The sequence below is a fragment of the Phoenix dactylifera genome, chromosome 2, assembly GCF_051530095.1.
Source record: "Phoenix dactylifera cultivar Ajwa chromosome 2, Ajwa_hap1_PhDact_Kaust_v1.1, whole genome shotgun sequence".
NCBI lineage: Eukaryota > Viridiplantae > Streptophyta > Magnoliopsida > Arecales > Arecaceae > Phoenix > Phoenix dactylifera.
The window spans coordinates 31679320-31694926 of NC_143191.1; the positions used below are offsets into that span (position 1 = coordinate 31679320).

Here is a 15607-nt window from a genome sequence, read left to right on the forward strand (position 1 = left end):
CAACTCCATCTCCCACCGTCCACTTGACCTCATACACTCTGATGTCTGGGGACCTTCTCCCTTAAATTCCTCCACTGGTCTACGTTACTATGTCTTGTTCATGGATGATTTTTCAAAATTCATCTGGGTGTATCCTTTAGCACTGAAATCAGATGTATTTTCTAAGTTTGTTGAGTTCAAAAATTTAGTTGAAAATCAATTTTCCTCCACTATCAAAGTCTTTCGTTCTGATGGTGGTGGGGAATTTGTTAACTCTAAATTCCACCACCTGTTTGCTGCATCTGGCATCGTTCATCAACGATCTTCTCCCTACACCCCTGAACAAAACGGGAGTGCAGAACGCAAACATCGCCAGATCCTTGAAATGGTCAGGAGTCTTCTTTTTCATTCTTCTCTTCCCCATCAATTCTGGGTTGAGGCGCTCTTGACTACCGTTTACTTAATCAATCGTCTCCCAACTCCAAATCTGCAACACAAATCTCCTTTTCAGGTTCTGTATCAGCGTTCTCCTGATTACAGCTTCCTTCGAGTCTTTGGTTGCCAATGTTTTCCATGGGTGCGTCCTCAGAACCCATCCAAGTTCTCACCCCGGTCTTTACCTTGTGTCTTCATTGGCTACTCCTCTAACCATAAAGGCTATCGCTGCTATGATCCGTCCAATGGCCGGGTCTACATCTCCAGACATGTTCGATTCAACGAGTCGTTCTTCCCTTTTGCTCATTCTGTTCAATCCACCATCTCGTCAGCACCTCTACTTCCCACGCCTCTACTGGTTCCCCCTTCTCAGCTCCCTACTTTGTCTACTTTCTCCAAACCAAGGACCACCAATACCCATTCACCCTCCTTCTCTTCATCATCTTCGTCTTCAGCCTCCACTGCACCTCTACCTTCCATCTCACCTACACAACCAGCAAGTACTCCCTGTTCCACTGTATCCCCTTCTCCAGTTCGGCATCCTATGGTTACAAGATCGAAGACAGGGTCACTTCGACCAAAGCAAATTTTCTCTCTCATCAGTGTGGATGCAGATGATCAGGAACCAACTTGTTTCTCAGTGGCGAATGCTGATCTTAACTGGCGAGCAGCGATGTCCTCTGAATTCAATGCATTGATTGATCAGCAGACATGGACACTAGTTCCTCGCTCTTCTGATCAAAATATCCTTGGCTGCCGATGGACTTATAAGATCAAGAGAAATTCTGATGGCTCACTAGCAAGGTACAAGGCTCGTTTAGTTGCTCAGGGATTCAAACAGGAGTATGGCCTGGATTATCATGAAACTTTTAGTCTTGTGGCGAAGTTTCCGACCATCAGGGTACTTGTTCTTCTTGCCTTACACTTGGGCTGGTCTATCAAACAGCTCGATGTGTCAAATGCCTTCCTCCATGGACATCTTGATGAACTTGTTTTTATGGAACAACCAAGAGGCTTCAAGGATCCAGAGAATCCTACTCATGTTTGTCAGCTCAGGAAGTCCATTTATGGTTTGAAACAGGCACCACGTCGGTGGTTTGCTACCTTTTCCGGGTTTCTTCTCCAGCATCGCTTCCGTTCCAGCTCGGCAGATCCCTCTCTTTTTCTTTTTCAGCAGGACACCACAGTCATCTACATACTCATATATGTTGATGACATCCTCCTCACTGGAAACGACTCTGATGCAATTACTACTCTCCTACATAAGCTTCATTCCAAATTCAAAATGAAGGATTTGGGTCAGCTCTCCTATTTCCTGGGCATTCGCTTCTTCTTCGATGCAGACGACATTCGACTTAGTCAATCTCAGTATGCTCAGAAGCTGTTACAGCGGGCTGGCATGGAGAATTGTAAATCCATTGCTTCTCCTCTTTCGACCAAGAAGTCTTCTATCACTGATCTCTCTGCCCCATTTTCAGATGCAGAGTTTTACAGGAGCCTCGCTGGTTCTTTATAATATCTTACAATCACTCGGCCAGATCTTTCCTTTGCTGTGAATTTTGTGTGTCAATTCATGCATCACCCTCTCCAATTGCACTTTCAATACCTTAAACACATCCTCAGATATGTCAAAGGCACAATTGATTACTGCTTACATTATAAAAGTAGTTTCCTTCAACTCACAGCTTACTGTGACTCTGACTGGGCCGGCGATGCACAGGATAGACGCTCCACCTCAGGGTTTTGTGTCTTCCTCGGCTGCAACCTTATATCTTGGTGCGCCAAGAAGCAACCAACAGTTGCCCGATCTTCGACGGAGGCTGAGTACCGGGCTATGGCAGTTACGACCCAGGAGCTGGTCTGGCTTCGGCGTCCTCTTCAGGAACTCGGTGTTTCCATTGCTGATCGCACTGCCCTCTACTCAGACAGCATTTCAGCTATGGCTCTTGCAGCCAATCCTGTGTTCCACGCTCGAACTAAACACATTGAGGTGGACTATCATTTCATTCGGGAGAAACTGCAGTCCAAAGAGATTAATCTCTCTCACGTCTCTACTCAAGACCAGCCGGCAGATATTTTTACCAAATCTCTTCCCACGGCTCGTCATCGAATGATCTGTTCCAAGCTGAGAGTTGCTTCCCACTCTCAGCTTGAGGGGGGGTCTTAGGATGTACATCTCCCTGCTGTTACAGCAAATGATCATCACTGCTTCACAGCCATCCGAATTCACTTCAAGCTCCATGTGCTCCTCTGATTTCCAGAGTGTTCTTACAACAGACTTCTTCTCCCAGATTCCAGAGTCTTCATTGCAACAAAATTCTGTTATTTCCCTCAACTGATCATTGGATCAGAGTGTGTATAAAAGGGCGGTAAGAGACTCTATTCAATACATGAAAATAGAAGAGGGGAATGAACAGCGTGCCGGATATTATAGCAATGTATCAGGCACTGTTCATTCTTCCATACAACCTCTAACTCATTTCTTCCTCCATCTCATTCTCTAGCACTTCTTCACATCTTTGGTAGCTCATCTTATGTTTTAAAGGTCACGTATGGGCATTCCGCTCTTGTATCTTGCATATATGGTTAAGAAAATGGCTCGCGATTGTGACTGAGGTGTCACCAGCTAAGAAGAGAATTCGAAATTTAAATAACTCTCTACATGCCTCTAGATTGGCCATGTAGCAGGCTTTGATTGGCTGATTGGGAGCTTTTTGGCGGGCTCTATTGGGTCGGTCTGCATAAATACGACATCGCATGATTTTACAAAAGAAATTAGGAAATTAGGCACGCACAAGTAAATGCATGCATAAATAAATATATAGTTTGTGCACATACATTAATACTCGCACATGTCTCTAAGTATGTGCAAGCCTCCTCAGAAGGATGGTTCCCATGTTGTTGTTGGAATTAAGCCAAGGAAAGCCAAGCGCTGTATTGTAGTTATAGCCTGTACCTCAGCATCATTATCTGATCTTGGTTTCTCTGGGCAAGAATAATTGAATAATATATATAAAAAAGAGAAAAATGATGTCTATCTTTGATTGATTGCCATTGCATTTAGTCATCGTATTGACTATCTTATTATTGCTCCTTGCTTCTAATGGAAATATCTTAGTTCATGGTTTTGTACACGCATGCAATTGTCTGCTAAACATATTTAAATGTGCACTAAAACAAACTTCACCACATAAAATATCGTAAACTAATTAGTGTATAAAGAGATTACTTGCAAAATGCCAAACTGCTAAATATTCCAGGGAGAAGTGCAAATGAATGAAGACCAATCATTAATTTGAATTAAAGAATATTGTTGACACATTCGCACGTCACATGATTTTGGCCGATAATAATTAATAAAGGCCTATGGTTCATAGATATATAGGGATAAAACTGGTATTCTAGTGATATGAAAACCCCAATTATTGGGGAACGCCGTGAAAGGAATCACCGGGAACCCGTGCCCAACAATCCATCGGTACAGGAACACGTCAGCGTCGGAACCCAGTTAAAATTTCCGCAGGGTCACTTAATAACATCCACATACTGTTTCCAATCCGCCAAGAGGGGAAGAGCGGCTGCTCTCCGAGGAGCAACAGAACCCGCCCGGCGCGGCCGTTTGCCTTTATTTTTCCCTCCTTTCTCCCACAGTTTTTTCCCCCCACCAGTTCCTCTCTCTCTCTCGTTCGTCTTTTCCCCGTCTCCAAGCTACTCGATTCCAGTCGAGCGGAGGAGATCGCTTCCGAGGGCCACGCTCGATGGTTTTTGGGGCCGGCGAGGCAACGCGAGGCGGAGATCCGGATGCAATCCAAGAAGATGGCCTTCTCGGCTGCTCTCAGCGGCAATTTTCCGACCACCTCTAGTCCCTACTGCTCGTCCCACGTACTACTTCAAATCCTCATCCTTTGTTCTTCTTTCCCATCTCATATCTTTTGTTCTTCTTACTAGTTTGTTTAGCTGCTACGTTTAATCTCCAAGAAGCTGCTATTTGGTCTTCTTGATGCTTTTTCTGACTGCGGGAACGTAGATGTTGTTGTCTTGTTTCTTGGTCGGCGATTGATTTTAGAACGAATGGGTTGGGACAGTAACTCGTTTCATGATCGAGATCATGAATTTTGAAATCTAGGATTTACTTAAACGTGATGGACTTTTTGTTTGTCTACATTTATAGATGCTAATGTTTGTCATCACGATTAGTTATTCTTGATTGGACTTTTGGTTGTTTGTCTGATGTTGCTGCAGGATTCTGAGAAGTGTTAGTTTTTGTTTTTGGCATGTGTTGGGATTGTTTGTCTGGTGATGTAAGTGGTGAACTTATGAAGACTTCTTGTCTGGTCTGAGCTCCTTGCAAGTATTGCAATTTAGAAGACAAAGTTCTTCTGATAGTAGGAAAAGTTCCGCTTGGAATGTGGTATTGTTCCCACTAGCTGGCATGATGGAGTGTCTGTGTTTTCAATGAAGTTACTAGCTGATTAGATTCACATTATCATCTCAATAAAACTAAACCTTTTGTATTAGGTAGACTAATTCTTCAATAGAGCTGTTCATTTATTTTGTTAAAATGGGTTTGGAGAAGGTGTAAGACTTCCTAGATGAAATTTTTTGATTGTATGGGGAAATCTCTAGAAGGTTTTATATTGATGACTTGCCTTTCTATTTTAATTATTCTATGCTTTTCAGCCGTAAAATGCAGCATGGTTAGGGAAGAAAGTTGATTCCTTATCCATGTCCCCAGTCTTGCTTCTTGGAACTTGCGGGGTGTTATGGGGAATGTTCGGCATGACCATGATATGGGTATCATTAGCAACTATAGGTTTTAGCATAAGATAAATCCATGTTTAATGTCCAATTCAAAAGAAGCAAGATATTTTAGCATAAATATGGGTATCATTAGCAACTATAGGTTTTTAGCATAAGATAAATCCATGTTTAATGTCCAATTCAAAAGTAGCAAAATATTTTAACGTTGAATGAATTAAAATGAGGGGAGCATTTTGTGCCGTTTGTTTCATTAACTTGAAATGTTAAATGTTATAAGTTACTTTTTTGAAGACATCCTTAGTCCCAGCCTAGGTGGGGACTATGGTGATTGAAATACCTGTCATGTCTGTTGTAATGTTTGGAATTGGAATTATCCACTTGTTTTTGACCAAAAGATTGATGGAAATCCCTTTTTGGTTCAGTAGGTTCCTCTAGCCAATCTTAATTAAATGAGGCCTAAGACTGTGTGCATGCTTCAGGTCATAATAATGCCGATTCAATATACTCTTGGTTTTAGAGACAGTCAATACCCATTCTTTAAACCTTTCCTGGAGGGTTTGAGTCACATTGAAGAGGTTAAAAGTGATGAAATGTGGCAAGGTCCAACAAAAAGCAGATGGATTGGTGCAAGCCACACATTTTCTTCTATCAAATTTCCATAATTGCATTAATCAAATCGATGTATCTTATGGTTTAATCATAGTTCCAGTGGAAAGCAAAGAATGAAAGTCTTTCTTGTTTGCTTTAAAGTTTATTTCTCCGATTTTTTTACCAACATGGATGCTAATAGCTGGTGTACTTTTAATGAGAGGCTAAAATGTCATCTGAGCTTTTGTGACAGATCGTTATATCAATCGTTAGATAAATAAACTTAATTAAATAAATTTGATAAGATTTACAAAAGAATCTGAAGACACCTTCCACTTTAGGATTGAAAAAGGATGACCTCTTTGGGAAGTTAGTTGTCATGGATAGTAGTCGATGCCATAGAGGAAGTTGTGTTTGTTTAAAGAAATTAGGGGATAGCTATTCGCTTATTGGTAAGGTTTGAGGGATTAGCAAGTCTGTTTAAGCTGTCACATGTTGGGCATTGCTTAGGGCATTTATGATGTCATGGTTTGTTTTTATTGGGAAGTTTCTGTGTACGTTGCAACAGATGGTGGACTTACTGTAGTTTTACATTTAGCTTTGGTACCGAGATGGGGATTGATGATTTGACACATGTAGAAGGAAAAAAAAAGGTAGAGGTAGATTGAAAATTACATGGAATGAAGTAGTAAGGAAGGACCTAATATTGCTGCATCTTTCAAAAAGTGTAGCTCTAAACAGAGTGGAATGGAGGAAAAGGATTCATGGAGCCAACCCCAACTAGTTTGGGATTAAGGCTTGGTTGAATTGAGTCGAGCACCAAGATGGAGATTGACAAATTGCATGGTTTGTTGGTTTTTATGGTTTATCGAAAAATACGTTTCAGATTTTTTTATGCACCTTGGTTCCCCTATGCTCCATTTACTTGTATTTGATGTTTTCAACATCATCGCATGCATTATCTAGGTATAATTGAGGACTGAGCTAAATAGGGCTTTAATATTAAGTTGGTATAGAAGCTTATTGAAATTTTTGAATAAATCGTCTTTCAAAAAAATGGGATTTTATAATCAAAATTCATATAAAACCTGAAGCGTGCATTTAGTGTCAACTTTGGATAAAAATAGTTTCACAAGGTATATATTTTATAGCACGAAGAGAGATAAAATGTTCTAAAGTTAAGTGGAAGGATTTCGAAGGACCTTTATAATTCTTTTTTATATGTGCTCAAGCTTGAAAGATATGATTAGCTTTAGTAGTCCCTTGTCTACCGTTAAATGACACTCAAGTAGAGAGAGGAATAATATGCATGTATGCAGTACACGTTACCAAGAGATATGTTATCAAGCATGCACGGCATCTCTAGTGGGCAAAAACTGAGCAAACATATCTAGTGTTAAACAAATATATATGTAATAAAGACAGGCCCCACCTTATGGCTATGGCTTTGAATGAAATGTGGACAGAAATTGTGTAAAGAAAGTAGTCACCACTTTCTGATATGGATGCTCTGGTCCAGCATTAAAAGATAAAGAATAATAGAAGAGCTATAATACAAAATTTGTGTATGTGACAGAAGTCCAAAAGACTTTTACTAGAGAAGGATGAAAGCTTTAGCAAGATAGAAAGAAGTCACAATGTTGAATGTAAAACAGGAACAATTTTCATTTGGCATCATCTTTCTGATGGAAACAAATCCAATTTGTGAAGGCAAAGCTCAAAGGTCCAGCTTGCATATGATGATTAACCATTAAAGACAATTGAGCTCTTTATGGAGAGATACCCATTGCGACATGGGATGTGCGATGGGATGGGGACAAAACTGAAGTAATGGTATGTACCTTTTGATTACACCCGGAGTATCTACACTTGGATGCTCCAACTCAAATAAGGAACCAAATATGTCCAAGAGTACCAAGTAGAATTTGATGAAACTCATACTCATGCTTTGAGTTCGACTCAGAGAAACCTCAAACCAATTGATTTGTGGTTTTGTAATGGCCTGCATCTAGAAATCTAGGATCAGATGGGGTTGGCCCAAAGTCTCGACAAGGCTTATCAATAGCTAAGCAAGTTTAGTAGCAAGTAGCAACTAAAAAAATAAATCATGCAAGTTAACTTTCCTAGTTGAGGGGTCAAACACGTGTCCCAAAATACTCCTCCCAAGCTCACTGCTATGACTCTTAGCTAAGGTAGGCCCCTCTAAACCTATTGCCGAGAAGATGAAGACCCCAATTGCATCAAACCCATCCAAACAACCATTCCAATGTTTTAAGTGCAAGGAGTTTGGCCACATTTCCATGCAATGCCTAACTTGAACTCTCAACTATTGCCAGCTAGGTTGGGAAAAGCAAACTGAGATACCTGAATTCTACGAAGAAGATGAAGAACCCGAGTTTTCTATAGATAATGAAGACTATTATATGATGGACTTTATATCAAAATTGAGTATGAGAATGGCTATCCTAGCCTCGTTTTCCATCGAGTTTTGGCAGCATCTCAAGAAGAAGAGGTGGATTGGGGGCATAACAGCATATTCCACTGAGCATCATTTGCCAGAACTGCTCCATCACCATTATCATTGGCAATGACAACAACGAGAATGTAGCATCCAAAGAGCTCATGGACAAATGTGGGCTCAAGACTACCCTCCACCTTAAATCTTATCGAATCATTTGGGTTAATGAACAAACTATCTCGATCAACCACAAGTGCTTCATGTCCTTTAGGTAGAACATAGGGCAGTCATCTCCTTTTTGGGTGGCCATGGCTCTATGATTGAGATGTCACCTACTGTGCCGAGACAAGATTTGCCACCATACTTTGAAGGCCAAGAGGTAGCTGATGAGAAGTCTGACCTGTAGCTGGCTCCACCCCAACCGAAGAACCAGGAAATTGAGGCCAACTTGGATGATGGATCACTCAAAAGAAGCCTGACCAGAAGTTTCTAGTAAAGTGGAGAGGAAGGTCCAAATCAGAGAAATCATGGATCATTGCCGAGGACCTACAATGACTAAAACCAGACCTTTATGATGAGTATCTTGCATGTACTTTGTTGGAACCAAACTTATCCAAGTTGATGGGAGTTGATGTAGGCTGGAACGATGCCAAGCCCAAAAATATGTCAATAAGGTCCAAAACCCTACTGATGATGAACTATACACCATCAGAACACAGCCGAAAATACATTAGTCACTGCCAGAAGGCGTTCGATGATAACATCTTACAGTCTGAAGGCTCCAGCACTTGCTCCAAGATGGACACTGAGTCTAGGGGTATGGACGTTGGATCTAGTCCCTGTCAGTTGATCCAAGAAGCCATAACTGGCATTGGAAGGATTCTGATGGCAAATACATCACTGTTGGAACAGAAATTTTTCTGGAAGGTCGAATGTGATGGGATTACTTAGTTTAGATGTCTTAGAAGTTGTTTTTCATGTTCTTTTTGGACTCTAAGGGTACCTAGATGTCCCTTTTTTTTTAAGGGACCCTAGAGCCTATAAGCACGCCTCTTATACTTGGATTTTGATCATTGAACAATTATTAAAGCTTCATTTTTACTAGATGCACTTTGGTGTTCTCCTTTTGCGTGGTAAATTCTGTGCGATCTTGGTGACTTCTAAGGAATCACGACACTGCTAGTTGGTGGAGTCCTTAGTCATGGAGCATCTCAAAAGTAGCAGCTGGCGGAGTCCTTGGTGATGATGAGTCCCTCTTGGTAGCGAGGCAAAAAGCTACTAATTATCCCTTCTTCTAGTTTCTTTCTTAGCATCTAGATCCATAGTCTTTACTTTTCAAATTGATAATTGCTTTCAAAACTCTAGATTTTTATTTACTTTTATTGCATAGCTCGCTTTAGCCTTCCACTAGATAACTCTAAAGCTTATGCTAGACACCTCCAGCCTGTGTTATGAGTTCGGCTATATTCTTGAATCAATGACATACATTAACTAATCTAGAACTGATAGCTTAAAATTGCTTTAAGATGCATTGTATACCTTTATTTCTCTTCATGAAAGATAAAAGGACAAATTTCACAATATGGTTTGATATTGGATAGCTTATGTGTGTCAAGAGCATATTTGATTCTAGGATCAGGGCAGCCGAACACCAAAAGTGGAGATTTTTATTTACTTTTATTGCATAGCTCGCTTTAGCCTTCCACTAGATAACTCTAAAGCTTATGCTAGACACCTCCAGCCTGTGTTATGAGTTCGGCTATATTCTTGAATCAATGACATACATTAATTAATCTAGAACTGGTAGCTTAAAATTGCTTTAAGATGCATTGTATACCTTTATTTCTCTTCATGAAAGCTAAAAGGACAAATTTCACAATATGGTTTGATATTGGATAGCTTATGTGTGTCAAGAGCATATTTGATTCTAGGATCAGGGCAGCCGAACACCAAAAGTGGAGATTTTTATTTACTTTTATTGCATAGCTCGCTTTAGCCTTCCACTAGATAACTCTAAAGATTATGCTAGACACCTCCAGCCTGTGTTATGAGTTCGGCTATATTCTTGAATCAATGACATACACTAAATAATCTAGAACTGATAGCTTAAAATTGCTTTAAGATGCATTGTATACCTTTATTTCTCTTCATGAAAGATAAAAGGACAAATTTCACAATATGGTTTGATATTGGATAGCTTGTGTGTGTCAAGAGCATATTTGATTCTAGGATCAGGGTAGTCGAACACCAAAAGTGGAGATTTTACGCTTAGACGCCAAATGAGCTTGGAATAAAAGAACACTAGAAGAAAAGAGTTGGGTTTGGGGGGGGGGGGGGGTTGTGTTGGGGAGGTTTGGTGGGGGTGCATTGCTTTTACTTTGTTTATCAGTCTATGCAGCTTGTGTCAAACTGGCTTGGGCCTATAAGCGCAAAACTGCAGCACGCACCATCATACCATTCCAGTAACTAGCCAGCACGATATCTATCACATCTTACAGACCACTATGAACTGGCACCTTGATCCTTTATTTAAATTAGCACTCCATTCTGTAAACTCAACTGATTTGTCATTTCCATAATCTTATCCCCACCCTTCACCAAGCTGGTCATTTGTTTGTTCACATAAGCAATAAGCACCTTTCTGAATTGATCTTCCTGAAAAAGAAAACTGTGGCAGAAATCAGAAGAAATAAAATTGTTTTCAACTTTCTCATTTAACAGTGCTTCATTACTGAATGTGACAGGATGACCAAGTGGCTGGAGCTGCTGGACATAGCAGGGTTCTGCTTATGTGCTGAATATGAGAAAAATACTGTTACGATGCATTTGCTATGAGTCTCTTCCCCATTTCGACTTCTATATGGAGGAATTCCCAAAGAGACTGGCTATCATATGAGGTTCCTTTGCTTGTACTCTGGCATTCTCACTTGATTAAGGACTTCTCCACAAGGCCAGCTCCTATAGTGGCAATTTTTAGTTATGTTTGGAAGTTCTTTTTTGAAAGACTCATCCTTTGTGATCTATCAACATGATCACCCACTATATTCAATTTCCTAACAAAATGAACTTTGTTTCTCCAAACATATTGTGTAGGCTTATGGGGTACAGGCGACTCTTCTCATGCTTTCTTTTCATCCCATCTGTCCGTTCAATGATCTCCATATGATGGGTCCCTGGTTACTTGCATTCTTTTTTCTTTTCCCCCATCTTTTCTTTTTTCTTGCCCATTCATTAGAGGACCTTCCTTTGATGCACATGAGGTTTGGTATTAGATGATGATTATTTTTTTCAGAAAAAGGTGTGTTTTCCCATCCAGTTTTCAACTTTTAGAGCCCTGTGGTGATTGTGGAGTGGTGCAGATTGGTTAGAGGAAGAAAGCAACTTCAAGAATCATGTTGGAGTGAAAGCTACCTCAATTGTAGATAATCTTTACAAAGGGTGGCTATCTGCGTAAAATGGCGAGTCCTTATTGAATTATTACAGTTTTCAGAACTTCTTGGAGTCTTGAAATGGTTTTTCTTTTTTTATGATTTTGTTGTGCCTGGCTGTCTTTTTCCTTTGTTGCTTTTAGCAAAGTAATACTCGTTCGATGAATATTAAATGGATCGTGGGCCTTATTCTGTATTATTATTCTGAGCTTAGAAATTAGATACTTGTTTACAGCTGCTAGTAATTCTCTGCTATCTACTTGGGCTTATATGGTTAGAATCATAACCAACAACTCTTCTCCTGTCTAATTAAGTTCACCTTTAATTTTTCTCTTTCTTTTTAAACAGATCCAGTACTGAATTTTGTTCTCTCTCATTTTTACTATTAGCAGCCTACCTAGCATCAATCTTCTTACCTTTTTTTTTCATTTTCTAGCTAAGGACTGGCACAGTTGGTGTCCAATTTATTTAAGATGGCAATGAAAAGAAAATGAAAAATTTCAATTTCTGTTTCTGATATGGCATTTTGTTTCATTTAAATGCACATAAAAAGGGACTGCCTTGCCTCTTTAGGTTCATTAGCATTGTCATGGATTTTATTTCTATTTTCTCAGAACACTAAAGTTGAAGCAATAGTGAACACACAGGCCTATAATTTTGTAATTATAGATGGCCAAGGATGGGGTACATCATGGAGCCATGTAATGTTATCTTAATCAAGTTGAGTAAAACTGATCAGCATTGAATTTGATTGTTGTGCCTTCTGCGCTGATGGATTGGTGGGGTTATTGTTGGTAACTTGTTTGCAGGCTTGTTATTATGTTTCCATGCTAATATACTAAAGTTAATTTTTGAAGCAACCATTTGGATTTCCTGATATTTGATCTCTTTGGTTGATAATATGTAGTCTGGTTGACTAATATCAGCATCAAATTTCTGCAGCATTATCATCTGACCCTCAACCAGAAGCAGAGATTTTTGGTTTCTCTTAAAGCTCAAAGGAAAATTAACTGCAGACCACTTGTAATCAGATCTGCATTAAAGAAGCTCCAGTCAGATGTTAGTAATGGTGACAATGGAGCAACAGAACCTGCTGGGGTTCTTCTTGAGAGACTGTTTGCAAAGAGACAGAAACTAGAAGAGATGATGAGTAGAGATTCCAATCTTTCTGATGATGCTGAACTGAACATGAACCTCGAAATCTTGGAATCGGACATTCAAGCTGCCTTGTCAGCCCTGAGGATGAAGGAAGAAGATCTTCAGGATGCTGAGAGGAGAGTACTAGTTGAGCAAACCAAATTAAACCTGACAAAACAAGACTTGGAGAGACGAGAGGAAGAGATTACTACTGTATTTGATAAGCAACTACAAATGGAAGAAGACCTGAAGAAGGCTAACGGTGACCTAGCTTCTCAAGCCAGACAGATTGAAGATCTAAAATTGTTGGTTGAGGAACAAGGGGAGAAAATTGCCAGTTTACAAGTTTCACTTTCTCAGAAGGAAGATGTTTTGGAAAAGCTTGAAAACGAATTGATGATGAAGAATGAGGAGGCAAGAATTCTAAGTTCAGCAATTGACTCCAAAGAACAGCTTTTATATGAAGCCAATGAAGTCATCAGGGAGCAAGAAACAAAAATTGAAGCGCTTCAACAAGACATTAAAGAAAAAGAACATGATTTAGCTGAGTCACTTAAAATGAGGAAAGCTGATGAAGAGAGGACAAAAGTTCTGGAGGCAACCCTTGAAAAGCAGACAGTCGAATGGTTAAAAGCACAAAAAGAATTAAAGGAACTGATGGAGCAAGCATCTCAGAACATCAATGATATGGAGGAGTCTTTTGAGGAGTTCCAAAGAGTTAGATCACTTCTTGCTGCTGTAAGATCTGAATTGATATCTTCACAAGAATTTCTTGCTTCCTCTCGCAGAAAAATGGAGGATCAAGCATTTCAGTTCGAGAAACAAGTGGCAGAAATCAATGAACAGAAATTCTTAGTGATGTCATACTCTGAGAATTTGAAAGTTGCTCAAATCAAAGTTGAGAACAAGAGATCTGAGTTAAGAGTTGCACATGCTCGGTGCAAGGAACTGGAAACACAATTATCAGTAGAGAAAGAAAATATAGAACGTTTGCAAGAGGACTTGAGTAGAGAAAGAGCTTCCTTAGAACAAAAAACCCAAAAAGTAGCCTTGATCCAAAATGAGCTTCGAGAGAAAGAAATGGAGTATAGTGATATCCAAAATCTTCTTCAGGTGAAGGAGTCTGAACTGGTGGAAGCCAGCCTTCAAATCCAACATTTGAAATCTGAGAAGGCTCATGTTCAGGCCATCTTGCAAGAAAAAGATAATGATTATTTCAATGCTCAGAAGAAATTAGCTGAGGTTAATCATGATATTGCAGAGTTGCAAAGGTTAATAAACAGCAAAGAAGAGCAGCTTATCCAAACCACAACAAGATTACAGGAGAAGGAAGAGAAAATTCAAATAATGCAACATGATTTAGATAACACAAAGCTCAAGTACTCAGAAGCAACATCAATTGTACAACGAATAGCCCAACTCACAAACAAGCTGGTTGTTTCTGTGAAAGATGAAGAGGGCTGCATTTCTGCTCCTGTGGATGAGGGAAGTCTGCTTGGTGATGTGGGGCATGATGCTAGTTTCGGGAAGCAGAAACAGCTTGAGACCGAGCTTGAGATGGTGAAGAAATCACTGAGACAAAAGGAGATGGACTTCCTTGCTGCTCAGAAAGCTTTGACTATTAAGGAGCAAGAGTTCAGAGCAGCTCTGAAAAGGTTGGATATGCAGGAAAAAGAACTAAAGACAATGAAAGAACGGTTACGGGGAGATGCTGATGGGCTAATGAAACTGTATAGCCTGGCCCAGGAGAGAATTGGGGGCAGAAGTGTGGGGGACTTGGCAATTGAAAGGCTTCAGGTTGAGGTGGCCCAGCTGGAAGCTGAAGCTGCAACCACTGCTCTCCAGAAGCTTGCAGATATGACTTGTCAGCTTTTGAAAGACCCTGACCCAAGTATGGATATAGGCACTGTTATGCTGCCAGCAGAAGGTGTGGGTTCTAGTGCATACTCGTATGGAAGAATTAAGGGTCTTGAGGAGGCTGAGAAGGAGGTTGCCCATCTTTTTGCTTTGACAGAGCAACTTGTGAACGAGGCCAGAATTAGTGTCACTGAACAGCAGCATTGAGCAGACAACTGATCCATAAATCTAATTGATTGCCTTGTTCAGCAAGATGACTCCAATTTTTCTGATTTTCCTACATATTTAAAATCTACAATCAATAACCTTTGTTGCAAAAAAGATAATCCATCATAGGTCAAAATTTCAGCTGGTTTAGAACATTTCTTAGGTCCTATCATACTTTCTTCTTTGATACTCCCTGTAAATCTTTGGAATGTAAGACTCAAATGAACAAAGAATTTCTGAGTGAAAGTATTCCAGGTTGGATTTTGATATCTGATTACTTGCTGCAACGAAATCCAATAAAAAAAAGGAAGAAAGCTGAAAGTTGCATCGGGTTAACAAGTTTTCCTGTGGACACAGCCAGATGTCAGCCACATTATTCCTCAAAATTTCGTTTAAGTTATCCTTTTTTCCTCATTGTGAAATACTCTTGAATGATTGTATAGCTGATGCTACCTTTTGCTGCTGCTTCTGTTTTTGGTGCTTATTGCCTTGTAAATTCCTGCTATGCTTTATGATTGATTTGCACAAGTATGTCAATTATTTCAATTCCAATTAACATCTAGTAAAATTTCTTCTAGTAAGTTTTTTAGTAATCAACTTTCTTTCAGTCAATCTTTAATTTATTATTGGACTATTGACTGCTGAAATTGTGACTGCTTGGCAGACAAGTGCTAAATTCAAGTAGTTTCATGTGTTCAAGCATTGTAATCATAGAGCACCTGATTGGAGGGAGATGCGTGCAAGGTACGTTCTTTCA

The 15607-nt window shown here is 39.8% G+C and overlaps 1 protein-coding gene across 5 annotated transcripts; it reads left to right on the forward strand.

Moving 5' to 3' along the window:
• Positions 1–3935: 3935 nt before the first annotated feature.
• Positions 3936–15319, forward strand: LOC103711489 (protein involved in starch initiation 1). Of its 5 annotated transcripts, none has more exons than XM_088715888.2 (4): positions 3939–4296; positions 10966–11197; positions 11315–11679; positions 12592–15319. In XM_088715888.2, the coding sequence occupies exons 3-4, from the start codon at positions 11677–11679 to the stop codon at positions 14848–14850; spliced, it is 2262 nt and encodes a 753-aa protein (XP_088572014.2). In that variant the 5' UTR covers positions 3939–4296; positions 10966–11197; positions 11315–11676; the 3' UTR covers positions 14851–15319. The 5 variants fall into 5 exon arrangements, with proteins under 5 accessions (XP_088572012.2, XP_008795863.2, XP_088572014.2 ...); XM_088715887.2 differs by having other exon boundaries at positions 10966–11118; XM_088715886.2 differs by having other exon boundaries at positions 3936–4296; positions 10966–11679.
• Positions 15320–15607: the final 288 nt, after the last annotated feature.